Source organism: Bombyx mori, chromosome 19 (assembly GCF_030269925.1).
Source record: "Bombyx mori chromosome 19, ASM3026992v2".
NCBI classification, from domain to species: domain Eukaryota; kingdom Metazoa; phylum Arthropoda; class Insecta; order Lepidoptera; family Bombycidae; genus Bombyx; species Bombyx mori.
Window position 1 is genome coordinate 9,772,114 of NC_085125.1, and position 22,925 is coordinate 9,795,038.

The 22,925-nt window shown below is 37.7% G+C and overlaps 1 protein-coding gene across 5 annotated transcripts in view; it reads left to right on the forward strand.

Moving 5' to 3' along the window:
• LOC101737140 (protein dead ringer) overlaps positions 1–22,722 on the forward strand; it is a 170,946-nt gene extending 148,224 nt beyond the window's left edge. For 4 of the 5 annotated variants that reach the window (XM_021350717.3, XM_012694792.4, XM_012694794.4 and 1 more), the window contains 6 exons: positions 12,592–12,775; positions 15,946–16,087; positions 16,834–17,044; positions 17,542–17,689; positions 18,903–19,120; positions 19,980–22,722. In XM_021350717.3, the coding sequence (XP_021206392.1) occupies positions 12,592–12,775; positions 15,946–16,087; positions 16,834–17,044; positions 17,542–17,689; positions 18,903–19,120; positions 19,980–20,107 (1,031 nt within the window). In that variant the 3' untranslated portion in view covers positions 20,108–22,722. The remainder of the gene's footprint in view (positions 1–12,591; positions 12,776–15,945; positions 16,088–16,833; positions 17,045–17,541; positions 17,690–18,902; positions 19,121–19,979) is intronic. The other variant, XM_012694795.4, reaches the window with a different exon arrangement.
• The last annotated feature ends 203 nt before the right edge of the window (positions 22,723–22,925 follow it).

Here is a 22,925-nt window from a genome sequence, read left to right on the forward strand (position 1 = left end):
CACAATAGCAAAACTAAAACCGATGCTCACGATTATTTAGTTGGTAAAGAAAAATTGTGGTACTTACGACATAAGTATATATATAACATAGGTAGTATAACATACGGCTATGCATGTTTGCTGTATAATTTTTTTATTAAATCTGGCCTATGATAATCTAAATATACTCGACTAAAATACAACAATATACCATTCATAAATATGGAATACATCAATTCTTTGTTAATTTTTTATTATATTATAATATTATTAACGTACAAAAAAAATTCAATATCATTGTCCTTTAGATCAGGTTTGAATGTCACTGTTTTCAACCCATTTATGTTAATGCGTTATTGTGGTAGAGGAATCATTTGTTTTATCTACAAGAAGGCTCATTGTCATCCCTGTTGCCCTTTGACTCTATTGTGTGTTTTTTGTCACTCCCGCGCATGATTTTATTTCCGTTATAAGTTTTGTTGTTTCATGTACCTTATTATTAAATTCGATATTTGAATACATTTTCAAATTTTTGTATTATAATTTATGACAGCTTCAGTTGTGGTCTTTTAAGCCTTACGCATTATCTGTGGCATTTCGTGAATTTGCGAAACTTATCTTCGGGACGAAAGCGTTTTTTTCAAGAAAGTTAGTAGAAAGGAGTTAATCTTTTTTAATTTTTTAAATGTTCCCTAATATAGCTATGAATGCTAAAAATCAATTTTCGAAGCATTTTCGAGAACTCCTGGCAACATTAATTGGAACGAAGTTTTGAAGTACCCCCGCGCCCGACCCCCCTAAAGGTCATTAGCAACTCCGTTTAAACAGCAATACAAAGTGACGCTTTCAATTTTGCCCCATCACGGTCGGGACGCCGACTTATATTATTATTCAAATTACATACAGCCTAAAACCGGTGGCAGTTCCATACTCGACACCTTCGTGTATTCTTCGGTAGAAGTAAATTTAATATCGAATTGTTTATTAATATACTTTACGTTATTATTTAAAAAAAAGAGAGAAGAAGTTATACTTTATTTTTATTAAATATGTTTCTTTTTTTTATTTAAGTTTTTATCAATTTGAAAAAAAATCGATTAAACAACATCCTCAAACACGCATATTGGACATCCCTTTTCTTGACATCGTATAAATTCGGTAATTCTCGGTACGGTTCGGAAAGTTCACCTGCGGCTATATTCAGACTCGCCAAGTTACATCGGTCGTATTGTAATGAGCGATTTAGTGGGCAACTTCATTCTGTTAATTTTGTGTCACGGTGCACGCGCATCGTAAAATTTCACTGTCATCAATTTTTCATAACGCGCCTAAAGAAGTATAATTTCAAAAAACTTAAATTAAAAAATGTTCTGCGAAAATATTTTTCTAATGATGTCATCCGATAAAAAATTCCCATTGAACACTTTGAGTGACTGACTATCATTTAAAACACGTATTTTCACTGTCGACATTGTAACGCGGCGTTTACTAACATTGTAGGTTCGAACAAAAAGAATGATAAAGAAAATTAAGGGGTTTCCATGCGAACGTAATTTTACGATACCCCACAGCGACAAAGCGATGCTCATAAAAATATATACGCAGTCGTGAACTTATAAAATTGCCTACATAGCGCTAACTTGCACCGCGTTCCCTCTGGGTGTCTCTCTGAAGGTTAAATAAATAGAATATTTCTGATTTGACTCGTCTGCAATGACATTTGCCGATATATAATTACTTACGAAGAACTGGATACAACATTGTAAGAGCCGAGCAGCGCGCCCGTTTTGATGGTCAATTTTCTCCGCACCCATAAAAGCACAAACTTGACTACGTTCATAATAAATTACATACATTTCATATTGACGATACGACCATTTGTTTGCAACAAACACCTGAGATTACATTCTTTGTATGAATTAAATAAAATTAACGCGAACACTTAAGATTATTTGATTGTTTATTGCATTTTATGTTTTCCTATTCGTTGATTTACTTAATTTTTTTTAGCGACGATGTCACAGCCCACCTGATGTTAAGTGGTTACTGGAGCCCATAGAAATCCACAACGTAAATGCGCCACCCACTTTGAGATGTAAGTTCTAAGGTCTCAGTATAGTTACAACGGCTGCCCCACCCTTCAAACTGAAACGCATTACTGCTTCACGGCAGAAATAGGCAGGGTGGTGGTACCTACCCGTGCGGACTCAAGAGGTCCTATCATGAGTTAAAAAAAAAACTAAAAAGCCAGTAATTCTAACGGCATTTTCGATAAGTTAACCAAAGGCAGAGAAGGTTTTGATAGACGCATTTATGACTTGTAATGCTCAATTATGACCACGACTTGTGGGGGGTGAGTCGCGTGATTTTTCTCTTCTACTCAGGGAATTTACATCAAAGGTTCATTGATCATTTAGTCAGCGACATTACTGCCAAACATATCTTCGAGATTTATACTGCACTTAAACTTTGAGAATGTAGTATTGTTTCGTAGTGCAAGTGGTAGCCGGCAGTACGGCCTGGCTGCATTAGATAGACGCTGTGGTTTACGGTTAACGATAGTTGCCACCTTCGATTCGAGGGTTCCATTGTTGCATTCATCGCGATGATCCGTCGTGCTTCAGCCGCATCCGACGTTCCATTGTTGCGATTTTATTGCCGGTATAACAGTCTCCGCGGAGATCGTAAACCACGCTATGGCGTTCGATACTATCCACCACGATCCGCGACGGGTGATGGGATCCGTGACCGCAGGACGTGCATTATCGCGGCCCCCAGCCACCGCACCAGCGTCTCTCTCGTAAGTTCCTAATAAATTGATAGGCAGCGCGGCGCGATACGAGACCGCGCGGGGATTGGTCGAGGCGTTCCCAGACCTTCGATACTCGGACCTCAGTTGTAAATCAACTTTACAACCTTTAATTACATATATTCGCCGTCTCATGTAAGCGTACGGGATATCGAAGAGTCGGGCTCGCGAAAATATAGCATAATAATGGGTATTGACCCCGTAATGGCCCGCCGTATGTACCATACGCCGCCTTTGTCTTGGTTATTTAAGAATGACCATACCTTTCCGAATGATTGGCAATTACAACGAACCATCTCCCGTGATCTGTACAATACTGTTTCCTCGGCAAATTCTGATTTATGTTTGAGTATTTAATTCTTTAATTAGAAAGAATATAGAGTTCGTTTTCAGATTTAATTGATTGATATTGTATCTAAGTTGTTTGGGAGTTCCTTAAGTAGATATAAGGTGAGAGTGTTGGCCGCAGTGTTCGTTCGTCACAATGTTGCACCGGATAGGGCGGCCATCGTTTTAATGTCTCTCCGACGGAATTACGCTGGATTGTTCTCAACGTTTACTGCTGGCCCGATGATTGATCGTTGTATCTCCGGCCTTATGTCATTTTCGCGCCGTTTCTCTGCGCGCGCAGTAAATACACTAAGTTATTGGTAGCCCTGTTTTATTGCGTATCGCATATCTTTTAACTGTCACGGCTAAATGCTTTCTCGGCGCGTATTTACCCCCCTCTCAATAGTGATGCTCTCGTTAATTTAAAGCCAATAACGTTACGATCACGAATGCGTTGCGTGGTTAAGAATTAACGAATTAAAAAAAAAAGGCGAAATGATTTACAAGCAATAAATCGGTGAGTTTCAGTATTCCGTTCGTTTTGTTTCCGAAGTGTGGAAATTAACACCGGAATGATCGTATTCCTAAATTAAAACCTCGCTCTCGGCCGCAATAAATTCATTCGGTCATAAAATAATAATGACCGTCTAAATAGAGGCTAGCTGTCGTTTAAAACTCTAATGCATGTTTAAATAAATAAAAAGATAACGATTTTCATTTTTTTTGATTAATGTCAGAGGAAGTGTGAAAGTAGCCTCGGTAATCAACAAATTAAAGAGCGGACGGTTACCGCGATATGGACATGTGATGCGTAGAGAGAAGATGCATGTGATTAGGAGATGTATGGAAATGGTAGTGCAAGGTAGAGGGGAAAAGGTCGACCGAAGAAGACATGGATGGAGCGTGTGAATGACGATATGAGAAATAGAGGAGTGTTGAGATGACGGCTGATAGAAGAGAATGGAAGAGAAAAATTAGCTGTGCCGACCCCACCTAGTGGGATAAAGTGGAGAAAAAGAAGAAGAAGAAGAGTCACATCACGTAAATTTTACAGAAATTTTTCATTCAAACTAGTGATTCAATTAACACTAATCATAACATCACTTACTGGTGGTACCTATTTCTACCATAGCGGCTAAATAACGGTCGTATACCGTATACAAGTATTACTCAAAATAATTGACTTCCACGGTGAAGGAATAACATCGTGTAATAAAAATGAAACCCGCAAAATTATAATTTGCGTAATTACTGGTGGTAGGACCTCTTGTGAGTCCGCGCGGGTGGGTACCACCATCCTGCCTATTTCTGCCGTGAAGCAGTAATGCGTTTCGGTTTGAAGGGTGGGGCAGCAGTTGTAACTATACTTGAGACCTTAGAACTTGTATCTCAAGGTGGGTGGCGCATTTACGTTGTGGATGTCTATGGCTCCAGTAACCACTTAACATCAGGTGGGCTGTGAGCTCGTCCACACATCTAAGCAATAAAAAAAAAATATATACAACAAAACAAAACAAAAATAGTATAATAACTGTAGATTGATTGGTAAGAAAAGATCATGAAGTTAAATGGGCAAAAGCAATAAAATAATACGAGCATTTTCAATGCAAAAGTTCAAAATGGGGCATTTGATTCGTTATAGTTTGTTTAGTGCTAAATCATAATATAAAATGCGTTACGGTATGAAGGCGCAATGGAAGAATTGTTCCAACGCCTCGTGTCTCAAAGAGGACCGGGTATTTCACTTGTTTAAGGGCTTTTTGTTTCCGCTTTGCGCTAACACACTCAGGAAATTCTCCCACAGACACAGTCCACTGAGTTTCTCGCCGGATCTCCTCAGTGGGTCGCGTTTCCGATCCGGTGGTAGATTCTGCGCAGCACTGCTCTTGCTAGGGCCAATGTTAGCAATACTCTCGGCTAGAGCCCCGTGAGCTCACCTACACGTCAAAGAGAAGCTGAAATAGCCTCTCAAGACTTAGATAGGAAAAAAAAAGCGATGGTAACCATTGACCACCAGATGGCCCGCTTACGAGCCTGCCTACAAGGCCAATAAAATCAGACAAAAAAATCAAACCTTAACATTCTTAAGAATCATATTTATCATAAAACTAGCTGACCGGGCAGACTTCGTAGTGCTTCAATCGATAAATAAAAGACACATCAAGGGGACACATCAAAGGAAAAACAAAATTGTTTGTTTTTATATAATTCCGAGCTTTTTTATATTTTTTCACCTTTTAAACCTTCCCTGGACTTCCACGAATAATTCAAGACCAAAATTAGCCAAATCGGTCCAGCCGTTCTCGAGTTTTAGCGAGACTAACGAACAGCAATTCATTTTTATATATAGAGATTGAATATGAAATTATAACGTAAGATATAGGTATTATTGGTGTTTGTACTGCTCATTGAATAAATCACGTTGATGTCTTAATAGTATAATGGTATTACGATAATACACGTGCTTTATCTGCCTAATGTGTTTGTCGTATATGTCACCTTATAACTCGTAAATCAAATCGTAAACTTCATGTTCTATATTTGCTGTAAAATTTCAAATAGTAGTCTATGTATACTTGTAAGCACTTTAATTCGTTCATTTCTGTATTTTTTCAAGCGTTTTTATATCAAAAACTCAACACAAATGGTATTTTATTTTTGTAATTGTTACACTAAAACGCTATGTGTGTAATTTAACTAAATACAATTTTTATTGCTTAGATGAGTGGACGAGCTCACAGCCTACCTGGTATTAAGTGGTTACTGGAGCCCATAGACATCTACAACGTAAATGCCGCCACCCAGCTTGAGATATAAGTTCTAAGGTCTCAGTATAGTTGCAACGGCTGCCCCACCCTTCATATCATTCGCATATCGAACGCACAATATCGATTTTAGTATATTATTAATTAAATAACGTAGCGACGTAAGCCAGCTGGAGTTTTACCAGCCTTCAACGTTTAATTGTGATTGATCGAGTCGTGAATCGAGAGGGGCGGCGCAATCAAAAGCGTATCAGACCAATGAGCGGGCGGGAGCGTCTCCGCGGTGGCTGCGATTGGCCGGTCGCCAGGGTTCAGAGGAATAAAGGGCCTTGATAGTACTCTCGATAAGTGGGTAGGCGTTGGATTTTGATTCGATCGATTATCGCCCGTCCCGCAGACGGCGATACGATGGGCGGACTCGGACCGCGGAACTCTCGCCCCCAGTCAAATGAATTACGCACCAAAAAATTACATTATTCATCTTACTTATGTATACGTTATTTAGCTAAAGTCATGAAAACAAAATAAATAAAAAAATTCTTTCAAAAACCAACCATAATTTATTAGACATTAAAGTGAAACGCTCGAACTAATCTCGGCTATAAAAATTCAAATCAAAGTTGCAGAGTGCAACACATAAAAGAGATAAGTCGGTCTAATCGTTTATTATTTACAATCCTTTATCAGAACCTCGGAGGCGTTCGTTCAGACGTTTTACGACATTTCGGGTTGTACAGCACAAAAGAATTAGCCCTTCTAAGCGACATCAAGTGCCAATAAATATCATCGCGAGGTGAGAATAATCGGTCGAGGCCGCAACACTGTAATAACCAATTGACTCGATACAAAGTTCAATACGACGTCGCCGCGTCCGATGCACGATTCGCAAATAGCGGGCCTTCATAGGAAAAGCAATGTTTTGTCACAATTGGGCACGATTAGGTTAGCTCCGTCGGCGATTGGACACGGGTCGTAAATTAAGTGTTGACCGGCCGAATCGAGTGAGCCGTCATTGCGAACGTTGTCCGTTGAGTTGTGTGGGCTCGCGTGTACGGTGTCGTAATACCGGTCACTCACATTCGTACGAATACGCAAACCCACAAGTGTAGGACGACATTTGCAAATGATTACGCAAAGTTTTCGCTGCATTCGCGGTTTTCCAAGTTGTGTCGGTTTTTTAACAGACATCAAAGTGCGCGAACCACGAACCTTCGTGTAGTCTCCCACACATTCATGTGACCAGTTGCGCCCACGATTGCGAAAGTAACTGGCGTTTCACCATTTTCATAGTTCGTGAGTCTACTGTGTAACGTACCTTCATCATGGATTGGATCAACACCAAGGTGGATGGAGCTCATTGAGCTCCTGCAAAATGAATCGATCATATGGGACCCTCGGAAGAAATTCCATAAAAACAGAATGGCCTTTAATGACGCCTGGGAAGGAATTAAAAACTCTTTTTCTCTTCAATGTTCTATTGACGAATTAAAAGAGAAGATAAATTCGTGAGACGTTCGTAATCAAGTGTAGGAGGAAGCGCAAACAGGTTCGCAAATTGAATACCGAAACCATTTGCACAGCCATAGCCGCTAACTTTGCGAATGAATGTCTGACAGCCCTGCAGATGCGCGCGAACATTTATACAATGTACGAATGTTCGCGCGCATGTGAGTGGCCGGCGTAATGCAAATAGCGCGGCCGGCGACGCGGCGCACACGCGCATCGAATCGCGCGTTTTCCGCCGCCGGCCGCGACCGAAGCCGTTTTGTGGAAATCGTTATTGGGGTGATTGCTTTCATAAACAATAGCTTTTGTCCGTGGTTCCCTGTAACCGACTTGTTATTTAGTCGCGTAACGGTACTAAAAGCGTTCGACTCGTGTCTGATAAACACGTTTAGCGTTTATACGATTGAGTTCAGTGTGGTTAGTGCGAGTTTTTTTTAACGTTCTCGATAGCGTAAAAGTTAGCTCATGTTTGTATGGAATGGGATCGTTTGCGTGCGTTTGCCGCTAGGGGTGCTGTTTTAACTGCATACAAAAGTGAGTTAACTTCTACGCTATCGAGAACGTTAAAAAGCTCGCACTAAGCACACCGGAGATGTAGAGCTGTGTAGAGCGTGCTCTTTCTTGACCATTTTCGATTCAATTGCACGTAATTTGTGTGTAGGGTTATATCAGCATGTTATATACGTAATTGTTGTTTAGGCTGTTTTATTACAATGTTTATAGTTCATAATTATTACGTTTTGTACCGGGAATTCATTATTTCATTACACAATACCTTTCTCACATGTCTATGCTTGCAAATGTTACATTTTTACGTATTGCGTAGAAACATTTTCGTTTCCATCTAATTTGATTGGTACCTATATCTTATGTACTAGATACTCGAATTATTCAAAAATAAATATTCAATAACATATTTACACATTTGACCCCAGTAAATTATCTAAATTATGCTGCTTATACGGACCTCGACAATTTTATACCTTAGTTCATATTACTTAACTAAGAGATGAAATATGTTATACATTTCATTGTTCATATGAATGGAGTGACATTTAGATACCCGATCTGTGAAAACTTGGAATAGTCCCTTAGTTTATTAACGATTAGATAGGGAAAAAAATAGATACATTTAGCTCCAAAATTACGACTCTTAATATCTGCCGCCCTAGGCTCTAGTTTACTCAGTCTGGTAGTAAATCTGCTAATGCGAATAAGAGTCACAGACAATACCAACTAATTTTTAATATTCTACAGTAATTCGTGGGATATGAACTTCGGACAATCTCGATAATAATATTCATGTTCGTCGTCATTGTGTGCTCTGAGTCAGCCATTGTTAGTTAGATTATTTCAATTTTATTGTCTTTTCATTTGCCTTTTATTTTCTAAGAAACTTAGTATTAGGTACACTAGTCATAGTGCTTTGTCTTCTAAATAATATCAATGTGATTTTAAGTTGAATAACTTCCAAAGATTTGCATTGTTAAACATTAATTTATGCACAGCGGTCAAATGTATTTGTCAATTTCGTTTATAAAATCTTCTTGAAGTCGTGTTTATTTATTATAGTATTATATCACAGATATATTGTTTGCGTATTTAGAAGTGAATTTTGAAGATGTCGTTTATGAAAGACTATTTATTGTTATGTATTTGTCAAATTTATTTATAAATTCTTCTTGAAGTCGTGTTTATTTATTATAGTATTATATCATGAATATATTGTTTGCGTATTTAATATTGAATTTTGGAGATATCGTTTAGAAAACAAAATAAATAATTAAATTGAAATTTCTTTAAATTCTCCTCGAAACGCTATTTTTTAATTACCTATATCATATGCGTACATATGTGTAGGTATATACTATGAAAAAAGCAATAAACATTTTAGAAGCCGATTTTTTAAGATGGAACAACTTAGATGATAAGATTGTTCTACCATTAATCAGTTGCTTCTAAAAAAACTGACTTAAAATAATATTTTTCTTTTTTGAAATTTCACATAAGATCTACTCTTCAGATAATTCGTGAAATCCATTCACGAATTTCATTATCTTTATGTGAATTCCAATGTTTCATTTTCGAAGCGCAATTAATCTCTGAAAGGGTGACTACGCCCGCCCCCCTCGGATCCAAGTCCCCACCCCTCTCGCAGATAACCGGGGAATGATTAACGGCTTCAGGAAGACGGATTGACAAATAGTCGTTTAGGTATTCGCTAATGTTCTGTCCTATTCGATGAGTTGAGTTTGTGCTTGTTCGCCCTCTTTTCATTTGGGAAATATCTGTTCGCTACCCACTGAAATTTGGAATCGATTTTTTATTAAACTTCAATTACTGTTGAGCTAAATCGTTCTTACTATTCTGTTTTACATTATATGTAACAAGGGGGATGTATCTTAAAAGTATTATATGAGACGCGAAACCGTTCGCGAAGTAGTTAATGTAAAAATCGAGAAAAACAGTTATAAATAAAATGGAATAAAAAAGGCACAAACGACATTTAACCAAGCAAGATCGACCCTCGTGTCACAGTACTCACTGACATGTAATTCGATATGGAAACGATGACTTGGCGTTCGTACAAACAAATTGTTTGCAACGATCTATTTGTTCCCCCTATTGATTGATGGAAATTAATATTAAACATTTTACGTTTTAGCCGTAAGTCGTCGTGGCCTAAAGGATAAGACGTCCGGTGCATTCGTATGTAGCGATGCACCGGTGTTCGAATCCCGCAGGCGGGTACCAATTTTTCTAATGAAATACGTACTTAACAAATGTTTACGATTGACTTCCACGGTGAAGGAATAACATCGTGCAATAAAAATCAAACCCGCAAAATTATAATTTGCGTAATGACTGGTGGTAGGACCACTTGTGAGTCCGCACGGGTAGGTACCACCGCCCTGCTTGTTTCTGCCGTGAAGCAGTAATGCGTTTCGGTTTGAAGGGTGGGACAGCCGTTGTGACTATACTGAGACCTTAGAACTATATCTCAAGGTGTGTGGCGCATTTACGTTGTAGATGTCTATGGGCTCCAGTAACCACTTAACACCAGGTGGGCTGTGAGCTCGTCCACACATCTAAGCAATAAAAAAAAAACTTCGATTTAAATCATAATATTTAAGTCTTATTGGGTAAAGAAAGGTTTTAAATTTCTTAACCTAAACATACTTTATCACATTTCGTACAAACTCAATAAATAACAGAGCAGTCAGTCATTCCTTAGTTTATATCTTCAAGAAAACCTATAAAAAGACCAAACTTAAGCTGTAAAACATTATATATGGTGTAAACAGTGTAACTAAATATAAAATTATTGCATTAGTCAAAAATAAATGACTTAGTGTTTGATTCTGATTTCTATTATTTTATTAGAATTACGTAAGATTTAATTTAGAATTCTATGTTTTATATTTGTTTGTCTCTAAAATAAATTGTCTCAAAATTAATCGAATCGTTTTATGCCGAAGTACCATGAGCGTGATCCAGAAATCGTTTAGAATCATTTAAAAATCACTAAATCTTAGTTTTACACTAACATCTCCCTATGTTTTTTTCTGTTTTTTAACTCCCTTTATTCCTTTTAGATTAAAGTCCACTGAGTTTTTCGCCGAATCTCCTCAGTGGGTTGCGTTTCCGATCCGGTGGTAGATTCTGCGAAGCGCTGCTCTTGCTAGGGTCAGTGTTAGCATCTCTCCGGTTTGAGCCCCGTGAGCTCACCTACTAGTTAAGGTTACGCTGAAATAGCATCCCAAGGCTATCAGCTTAGGAAGGAAAAAATTTAGATTAAATAGACAAACAGCAAACACGTTTTAGTAGTGTATTCTTCGCTAAAACCGTTTCTTTTAATGCTATTGAAAGCGTACCAGCCAGTACATCTTTGCCGCCGTGAGTATGCAGTAATAGGTAATGGTGAATTATTGACCGCACGTGAAACTCTAAATCCGGCGCGTTGCCGTTCCGTCGTAAAAGCGACGATCAGACGCGCTCGCACACCTCGTAAATCATCTATCGTGCGATACGATGCGGTTCTATATATGAACATTCGTGCTTTTCATACGTTTTCACGACCCGCTCAGTTTCTCGGCGGATCTTCTCAACGGGGAGCGATTCGGTGGTTGATTCAGCGAAGCACTGCCCCTTGCTAGGGCAGATTTTAGTAAATTATCTCAGTATGAGCCCCGTGAGCTTTTCCACCATTCAAGGTCAAGCCCGAATCACCTATTAAGGCTACTGGCAGATAGCGAGAAAACTACATTTTCATAAAAGATTTCCTTTGTGGAATTTAATCGCAAATAAATTACCAATGTGCCCGAATTATAATATTGATGGTAAGTCAAATTATTTTAAAAGACGACGAGAATGTTGCCAGGGATAGGAGTCACGGGTAACAGGGAAAGTTCACAAAAATCACTGATTTCCCCCTTTGTCCTTCATTGTGTCACTGACTGTTTAATGCGGCGCTGTTTAGTCGGGCTAATCGCGGATGAGGAAGACTGACGGAATCGTAACAGCAACGCGTCAAATAGATCTTATTTTAATACAACTAAGAACTACATTCCTGGACTGCTTCGGCGTGGTTACGCTTCGAACAACATATTGACTGGCATAAGCAACACCGGCTCACCGAAAGATCTTCGTGAGATATTTACAGTACCTTCTTAATAAAATGGCCGTATTAAAAATTATTACTCATTTAAATAAACGGTGGTATTGCCAGACTGCTGGCGTAATGTTCTGCCTATTTCTATGGAGTAGTATCCATACTTTTCGAATCGCAGGGTTCTATACAGTTGTACCCATGTAATTAGAACAATATTCCAATTGTTGCCTATACCTATGAGATTCGGTAATCTTGTGCTAAGTGAAGACGTGGAACTCGTTCATATTGATCGCTTAAAAATCAAATTTCATTCATGTTTAGATCATGGACTGTACTTTTGTGTGCTAGCTTCAATAAAAACTAGATTCAGAGCGAAGGATTTTTATTTATTGTTGTACAACACGTGCACGTACGACCAGAATTTTTTTGTGCAACTGCAACTAACGGTGTTGCCATACTTATTCGAGTATTCCCAAATTTAAAAACAATCATATAGATTTTTATGTTTATGAGTGCCCTAAATTATTATTAATAAGCTAAAACAGGAATCGATCTAAAGTTTAATCAACAATGTTTTCTATTTGTTTCAGGTACACCGATTAACCGGTTACCGATTATGGCCAAGTCGGTCCTAGACCTGTACGAGCTGTACAACCTTGTGATAGCACGTGGAGGGCTCGTGGAGGTGATCAACAAGAAACTCTGGCAGGAGATAATTAAGGGACTCCGGCTGCCGTCTTCTATCACGTCCGCTGCCTTCACTTTACGCACTCAGTGAGTACTCATTAAGCTGTATTACTAAATGTTCTAGTCTCGAAATGTTAGAGGCACAGGTTTATTTAAAGGTTATCATCATAAAAATATAATCCCAACGTCGAAATCAACAAAAAAGGTCACAAAAGATAATTTTTTTTATAGCTTAGGTGGGTAGACGAGCTTACAGCCCACCTGGTGTTAAGTGGTTATTGGAGCCCATAGACATCTACATGCATAAGCTATAAAAAAAAGTGTGGTACACGGGAACTGCCGCGGTAAAGCTATTGCATAGCATTTTTTATCAACTTATGCAATTATAATTAGACAATGATAATTTAATATTAAAAACAATAATAAAATAAGACCACGCTATATTAAACATTAATAAAAGCAAAACATTAACTGTCCCCTTCACACTCATAAGCTAGACCGCGCGAGAGAGAAATGGGCAGACTTTTCATGATGCGCATGCAGTGTGACGTCACGCCACGCGCTTATTCACAAACACTACACAAGCGCAACGTGTGAATGTGTTGAACGCGAGCTACATGGTAGGCAGAGTGAGGGGTGTTATGTTTTTTTCGTTACGGAATTTCATGATTCGGTCGCCGCGCTCAAGGCCCGCGATAAAAGCTAACTTCTAATACACCTATATTTCGTACTACTGTAAAATTTAAGTCGGATTTGCTATCGTAGAATATTTTTTTAGCGCTGATAGGATATACAACGAATAAAATATATAAGTATCAGTTACGTCACGATCCAATTTACGCCCGTATCAAACGGAATCGCTTTCTACTATTAGCATCACAAATAACGTTACGAAAGCGCAGCGAAGACTTCGATTGTCACAAACGTGTTCCCGTATCCTAGATTATAATCCGAACGTCGACGTATTGGATTGTATTGTGTCTCATCTAATCTATGTATTCAAGCGGTTTATCGCTTCACACAGTATCCATAAACTATTCATAGTGGCTTGTGTGGTCCTAAAACAAGTCAGGAGCTGTCCTCGCTTCGCTCCATATTCGATAGCGCTTTTGTATCCGCACACCTTCATTCAAATTCTCACGAGCCGGAGACAAAACATTGACGACAATAGATACGTACGTGAGCGTCGACCGCGACAATGTGACGTCTTCATAATTAATAACCCCTAACTCATCTCGGCCGATATAATTTCTCATTTATCTTTCTGTTGAGTTCCTTCACCTCCTTTTGTCGGTCGGAATAAAGGTGTCTTATATTTCTAATTCAAACTGTGCACCGTTACGCACGACGCTAACGTTTTGAATGCAACCTCTATATAATATTAGGTACTTTACCAGCGTGCGTTCGCTTTGAAACGTTATCATTGATACTAACATTTTAGATTCCGATCCGGTAGTAGATTCATTCGCAGCTACTTTTGAGTTGCTAGGTCTCCTTTGGAGGTGCTCAGGTAACTGTTAGCAAATCCCACCCTTCCTGGCTGAGCCCTTGCTCGCCCACGTATCCTGGTAAAACTGGAAAAGCCTCCGGGCCATCAATAATCACTCAAACAACAAAATCATTTTATGCATTAAAATTTACTTCTTCGTAACGACCTAGTTTTCAACGTACTTATGCATGATGCGATAACGCCCTATGGATATTTAATGATTTAAGGCACTGCGGTGACCAAAATAAAGTTAGATGGACGCTAATGATGAATGTCATATATTTAGAGGTTTTTGACAAAGACGAACCCAGCATTTTTATGAAGAGTGCACAGCGGCGCGTTCAAAGCTGCTATTGTATTACGCATTAAATATGTGAGCGCTTAATATGAGTTATGGTAACGAATGGTTGTCACTCTGCTCATATAAAAATTAACTCTCCGTAAGAATAGGATTAAGAATGTAATAGGATGCTTCTATTATTATTTTGAAGGATAGGCTTTTGATAATAATTGGGCTTGTAGTATGATTTATAGGCGTGTCATGTTCCGCCAGATATAGGCACTCAACTATTCAGAGATGTTCTGTGACAAAAGAAATTGAACGTTGACATCGTCTTAGAGGTTTTTTAGATTTATTGGACGGTTGACACCGATTTCTTGATAACGTATGCCGTCACAATGTTCGGAGTGTTTTTTTTGTTGATTGAAACCGCTGGCGATGGCTGGTCCTTTAAATAACGTAGCTGGAAAACATGAGCATTGTCATTCTAGTGTTATGTTCGGTTTTGGCGGATCGTACATATTTAAAACTGCTTTTATGGTTTAATTTCAAAATTTTATTATTATTCATAAATTTTATCTTCTTCTTTTCTCCACTTTATCCCACTAGGTGGGGTCGGCACAGCAAATTTTTCTCTTCCATTCTCTTCTATCAGCCGTCAGCTCAACACTCACTCCTCTCTCTCTCATATCGTCATTCAAACACTCCATCCATGTCTTCTTCGGTCGACCTCTTGCCCCTCTACCTTGCACTACCATTTCCATACATTGATAAATTCATAAATTTTATCTCTCGTAATAAATAGAAATGCGAGATTAAAATGTAAATTTTGTCTATATCTATACTAATATTATAAAGAGGAAAGATTTGTTTGTTTGTTTGTTTCGAATAGGCTCCGAAACTACTGGACCGATTTGAAAAATTCTTTTTCCATTAGAAGCCGACATTGTCCCTGATGAACATAGGGTACTTTTTATTTTTTTTTATTTTTTATTTTTTGTTTCTGTTCTGTTCTGTTTTATTGTTTGTTTTTGTGTGTTTTAATGTTTCCGAAGCGAAGCGAGGGCGGGTTGCTAGTTTTAAATATCGTTATTCTAGGACGTGATCTACGTTTAATTGAGTACCTATGCAATTTCGAAAAGGGCACATCTCTGAAAATGTAAAATTTTCAGGAAATGAGAAAAACTGATTATTTTCTAAAGCAGTGTAAAATTCAAAATATTAACTTTTGAGATATATTTTAGTGTTAATTAGCAATTGAAAATTACTGGAATTATTATAAAATGGGTGTAGGTAAGCCTCAAAACTACATGTATATGAAAAAACGTATTTGACAAAATATGCGACATGTGCCCTTTTCGAAATTGCATATTCAATTATACAATTGGTTCTTAAGCATGTCGACAGTAACATAGTTACTTAGCTCTTCTCCCTTAAGTTTAAGCTTTGTATGGCCTATGGAACTCATCGCAAGTTTACGCATTACAGATATATGAAATATCTATACGACTATGAATGTGAGAAGAAAAATCTGTCCACGCGCAGCGAGTTGGATGCTGCTATTGAAGGTAACAAGCGCGAGGGAAGACGCGCCTCCGGACAATACGACGCCCAAGCTGCTTTAGCAATGGTGAGAATCATTTTTACACTCAATTTTTCGTGCAAACGTAATATATCGATGGCAAACGATTTTTTTTTTGTTATTGCTTATTTATATGCGTGGACGAGCTCACCCACAGACAGTCCACTGAGTTTCTCGCCGGATCTTCTCACTGGGCCACGTTTCCGATCGGGTGATAGATTCTGCGAAGCACGGCTCTTGCTAGGGTTCGTGTTAGCAACGTCGTCAGGTTTGAGCCCCGTGAGCTCATCTACAAGCTCGGTGAATCTAGAATAACCCCTCGCGGCTACAAGAATAGGTAGAAAAAAAAACTACTGATTTATTTGTTAAACACGTATATGTCGCAGAATGGACAGATATCTTCATTATTTCTTGACATTGTGGCTGAATCTGAATGGTAATCGTGCAAAGAGCTTGCGCAACACAAAGCTATGACAGTTCCAAGACGTCTTCACTCTTCTTAAGTCAGGCGATGAATATGTCTCGATTCCACTCGTATATACGTTTATCAGGGTCGCATCGTCATTTTATAGTATCCAATAAATAATATTCCACTGAGCTGGTGAATTCAGTAGTTGAGACCGACTGTCCGTAAGCAACACTGTTCTGTGATCACTAGCACCGCTAAACGATTTTCGCTAAAATCCGCTGACCTAATCACAGTTTTAAGTAAATATTATTATGTAAGAGATTATAACTAGATAACTGGGCTAACTTATCAAAACTTGCAGGGTTTAATTTCCCCTTTATTCCAGCCGCCATTGAATCGCGGAGTCCCGGCCTCTCTCGCCCAGCTCTCCCAGCACATGCAGCCGCTCTCTCTCTCCCTCGGAGGAGGAGTCGCTGGAGTACCACGTCTACCACCACTGCCTCCACATCCCACTCACATCTCACAACACGATATTGAATACAGAGTAAGGGAATATATGAAGATGATACAACAACAGCGGGAGATGATGAGGAATGGTGAGTTTTAGAGAGGCTAATTTTAATTTAAGGAAACAAAATAGAGTAATTTAGAGATTGAGAAAGAGTGAAAGTATAGAATATGACATGAATACGTTTCATATGCCACCAAAGTAATATATATGAAAAAGAAGGTTGTATGACATATTGTAAGTCCGCATAATACCACGATCCTAGTTATTTTGGGCATGTAATTGAGACTACGAGACCTCATGTCTCAATATGGGCCGCAACATTTACATTGTGATAACGCTCCGGTAACAACTTTACGCTAGGTGACCCAATACAGGTACTATGTTTACGTTATTTTGGCCTCAAATGACGTCACACTATGGAATTTAATTCCCTGTTACCAACGTTCCGAATACCCTACGGTTTCCATTTACGTTCCATTCATGAAGGAGACTAAAAAATATTTATTATTTTTTATTAATTATTTATTTTTTTATCTTTTTATTAATTAAGTTATTAGATTACATGACATTTAAATGTTTCAGGTTCAGAATCGCCACCAGGCGGTAACGGGCCCACTCCTATGATCTCGCCGCGTGATGCCCTTAACGCTATTGATGTGTCTCGACTGACCCTTTGGTCTCTGTACAATAACAACAACCATAGCCCGCAGCCGGAACTAGAACCGCAACGGTAAGAATATAATTGCTTTTTTTTTAAATACGCTTTTATTAGCTTCAGACGTATGTATGTTAGTATGTTACGGAATCTTTGAACATGATTTTGGCAACCTTCAAAACGTTGCATTAACTCGAAATGTTGGTATACTTATTAAGGACCGATGACAAATCAATATAAAAAAAAAAGATTGAAAAAATTGAAATTCAAGTAAAAAATTAAAAATAAGTAAATAATAGTTTAAAAAAGTAACAAAATACGCTTTTATAGAAAATACAATTAAAAAATAGAAAATAAATTTTAATAAATTTGAATTAAAAATACGTAGTAAAGATTTTATTGTAAAAAAAGCGTGGGGTGCATGGTATAAGTAGTTATAAATATTTTATGAACAGATATGAGTAGAAGTGTTATTTTGATAATATCCTGAAAAGCAGGATTTTCTATAAAAGCGTATTTTGTTCGGTTTTTTAAACTATTCTTTATTTTACTAGCTAGTCAAGAGCTGTGATATCTCTGACATTCTACGAATAAATCTGACATTTCATAAAAAGTTAAGGTCTCGTTATTTGGAAGGTTAAAAACGTCATCGTTAGAGAAATGTACTCCAATATCCTCATTGATGCTGTTAGTATTAAAATGATCAGTTTCTAGATAAGATTTTTTATAGTAATTTCTATTTATTTATTTATTTATGACATACCAAAAGCAATACACACAAAACATCCAAGCTTAAAATTAACAAGTATAAAATTAAGTACTGTTATGTAAGCCAGTTACAGGCATGTAAAGCAATCTCTTATAACAAACACACTATGACGTGTTACAGCAGTTTTATAGACAACGGAAAAATAGGTTAAATTTAAATGTTAACAGTACGACATAAGAAAAATAAAAATTTAAAAAGAACATAAATATTTGATTAATACAAAAATTCACTATTTTTTACTTTTTTTACATTGCTTAGATGGGTGGACGAGCTCACAGCCCACCTGGTGTTAAATGGTTACTGGAGTCTATAGACATCTACAACGTTAATGCGCCACCCACCTTGAGAAGTACAGTAACAACGGCTGCTCCACCCTTCAAACCAAAACGCATTACTGTTTCACCTGGTACTGGTACCTACCCGCGCGGACTCACAAGAGGTCCTACCGCCAGTAAAAAAACCTCAAAAGCCCATGAAGAATGATATTAGACTGTTCTAAAATTGTTCTCTCATTCGCAGAGAGGCCTTGAACCTTAGCGAGAGTCCGAATTCTATCACCAGCGGCTGCAAGCGTGAAGCGTGCCGGTCTCCCGCGCCGCCCCCCGCCAAGCGCCGCACCCCGCGCCCGCCCTCCCCGCGCCTCCCCTCCCCGCCGCGTCAGCCCTGCAGCAACACACCCCAGGTCAACGGCTCCAACGGAATGAACGGGGCTGCTGCCTTTAAAATCACTACTAAAGGTGAGTGGAATGTGGATTTTGAATCAATTGCCCAATGTACTAAGGCCGACTTTCATTCATACGAAAACATACGCTTTATTTTTTTATTTTTTTATTGCTTAGATGGGTGTACGAACTCACAGCCCACCCGGTGTTACGTGGTTACTTGAGCCCATAGACATCTACAACCTAAATGCGCCACCCACGTTGAGATATAAGTTCTAAGGTCTCAGTGTAGTTACAGCGGCTGCCCCAACCTTCAAACCGAAACGCATTACTGCTTCACGGCAGAAATAGGCAGGGCGGTGGTACCCACCCGCGCTGACTCACAAGAGGCCCTACCACCAGTAACAAAACTTTACTCCTACTACTCCATTTGTGTATATCAAAAATTCTATTTCATAATTTGTTTACGTAAATTTTGCAGCACATTAATGCTTCATAGATGAACATAATACAAAATATACAAAATTAAAAAAAAGAAAACCGAATTGAATAGTTTATAATAGAATGATAATATCATCAATGTAGAAGTAGTAAATTAAACATTGTTAAGGATAACACTATAACTATTGCTCAGATGGATGGTGGTCTTGATAAAATATAATGATCATAAGATATTCTCACAAATAAAACGAAAAGAATCGCCAAAATCGGTTCACCTAGAAATAAGTTCTGACTAATACACAAAAACAACATCGAATTCAGAATCTCCTCCTTTTTTGAAGTCGGTTAAAAACACGTGCAGTCCCAAGAATATATTAGACACGTATTTTTTTCTAATATCTATAAAATTAATTGAATTAGGATACACAAATTATTATAATTATGTATAAATACACAAATGGAAAGTACTAAACGCACATTATATCGTTCGCAGGTGACGCCAGCACTGGGGACCAGCAACTCGTAGTCTCCATCGAACTGAATGGCGTCACGTACGAAGGCGTATTGTTCCCATCGCAAAACAGCAACGGTCAGAACGGGCACAGGCAAATGGTGTCCTAGACCGTAACAAGTCATCAACATTGTGTTAGGTACAGATTGAAAACTACCGTCAAAACCAAAGATTGAGTTGAAGGCTGACCACACAAAGTCTGCGCGTTGTTAATTAAAATCCTTCAATTGCATGGAGGATTGTCGGCAATAATATGATCTGGCTGATCGCTTGGAGTCTCTGGGTTCACGGAGTTTGTACCGAATGCTCCACGGTGTTCGAGAAATTCTATGGAATCACACCGATCTTCTTTCATCGATCTGCCACTACTGTTTACATGCATTTATCGGCGGAACGCTGCCGGATACAATTTTGGCCTCGTGTGTGCGAGTGTATTTCTTTAAGAGTGTTATTGACTAAATTTGACACGCATTTCTCGTTTTCTCAAGCAACGCGCAGTTCAGCCAGTCAGTTTTATAACTTACTATATGTTCCGGGGAAAACCGTCCACCTTATATTCAAAATGCTAGAAAGGTGAGGAGAAAGGCGCAATTATTTAATTTTACAAGTTCAAAGTAGACGATAAACTGAAAAAGTATCTTCTTTCCCTTTCTCCCCTTTCGAATATGAACGCGACGGCGAATAACTGGTAATAATTTTACACGTAGAGCTTCCCTGCGAAAATGTTCTTGGTGAAAATCAAATTTTTAAAGATTTACGGTACGGTAGAGTTTTCGGTTGTAATGTGATTCTCAAAATAAATAATGTAGTCGTTAAATCTGTCATCGCACTGCCCGAGACGAATGCGGAATTATCGCGTAAAATAAATAAATATAGCGTCTCGTTCTGTATATTAATTAATTTTCTTTTGATATTAATTTTCGCTGTCATAAACAATCAAAATGACAATTATTGATGTAAATATAGCGTTAAACATTTTTTTTTTTTTACTTGGTAATTTATAATCGATTCATTGAATTCGTGTTTTGATTCGGTGTCCGTGTGATGATTGGTGTCGCGTCCGTGTATTTTTTATTTGCTATGTAAATTAATGTACATATCGTGTATGTCAGAATGAGGTTTAAATGAGAGGGCTATATGAGGCCATCAGCGCAAAAGTGGCCTAAGCTTAAGCTGAGCTTACTATAGTAAGCATGGAGACAATGATGTCTCAATTTACTTTTACACTGCCTCATAAGCAAAAACAAAACGCGCAAAAATAATGTTGACAAAGCCATCTGCTATCTATGAGCGAAACTAGGGATATGCCGGTTTTGCATCAAAATTTATTATGTTTTAAATAAATTGCAATTTGGTAGAACCACGAATATGAAAAAATGTAGGATAGGCCACTTTTGTGCTGACGGCCTCATATGAACCATATACGTGTTATGTGATTCGTTTCCCGAAGGTGTATATTTTATTTTTTAAATATCAATGATCCAGTATTGTATTTTAGGCTGTAGGTATTTATGAATCGCTTCAAAGACTTTTTCACTATGCAAACACTCGGATGGCCGAAACGATTTTGAAATGACATTCGAGTCTTGCATACCGAAAGTGGTCTTTTAAAAGTAGAGAGCTCTAATTAAAATTAGTATCTTGATCTGGTTCTTCTTAACAAAAAAAAAATCTTAAAAAAATAATAAGAAACTCGAATAATTTAGTCATAATATTATCGAATAGGTTTACATTGTAGTAAATGTTCTATGCTCTAGGAGATTCAGCCCACTTACTGTAGGCGATTTAACGTTTTAATGCCATTTCCTTAGTTTTAATTACTTATAAGTTATTAAGTTCAGTTCATTGAGAATGGGAATGGAGATTGTGAATGGATTTGGCCACAAATGCTTCAAATCATAAACGGCAATAATGAGTCAACAAACTGGGACGATGCGTGTTATTAAAGATTGCGTTATGGATTGTCAAGAAATGTCAAGAAAATACTTTTTGTCTTAAGCATTTTTTTACAGTGATATACGAATTGTAAATTAAGATGGTATTTCTAGATATTCGTCGTACTGTGGATTCGCAACACGTCGTATCGAGACGAATTGTTTTTAAGTAAAATAAAGTGTTTTAGTTTTTATTTAATTTTATAATTGTCTAGCTGCCTAGCAAACATGAAGTCTTAAGGTCGAGGTTTGTTATATTTTTTTAAACAAATTTACGATTACGGTGATCGTGTCCTTACTAAAAATAAGTTGCATAATACTTTCCTTGACGTCCCAGAGAACTTGACGACAAAAAAAAGTGCAATATGCAATATTCCAAAAATTCAAAAAAAAAAAAAAACAAAGAAATTGTTATGCAAATTATCCACGTCAATACGAGCTTCAAGTGGCGCGATGTTTGTAAAGTTAAAAGGGAAAATGTAAATGACTGATTTAACAATTTTATCATTAATGATTTTAATAATATGTAATTTATAACGTATTTAATTTTTTAACGAATCATTTTGTATTATTTTCTATTAGGGCCGTTATAAAGTCGAGCTAATTAGTTTTAGTTAGTACATTCCTGTAAATGTACAATAAATATTAAGGAACACACACGTCTTTCCGGCCTACGCCGTGTCGAGGCCGAAATAATAAACCGCGTTAGCGAATTACGTATTACACCAAAAAAATTTGATGTATTCTAATAATAATTATTATACACGAATAAATAATTATGTATTTAAAAATTATAGTTTTTTTTCTTTTTTTTTTTAAATCCTGATTTTCAGTAACTGCCAGTATAATAATATTAATATGATGATTGGACAGAATCTGGAAACGTATTCTAAAATTAAAATTTATGTTGTCAGAAAATCAAAGCGCCAAAATTATAATAGCCGCGTTTCCGGATGGGGCATTTGGATTCCGTTGCTTTCAGTATGGGTTCCGG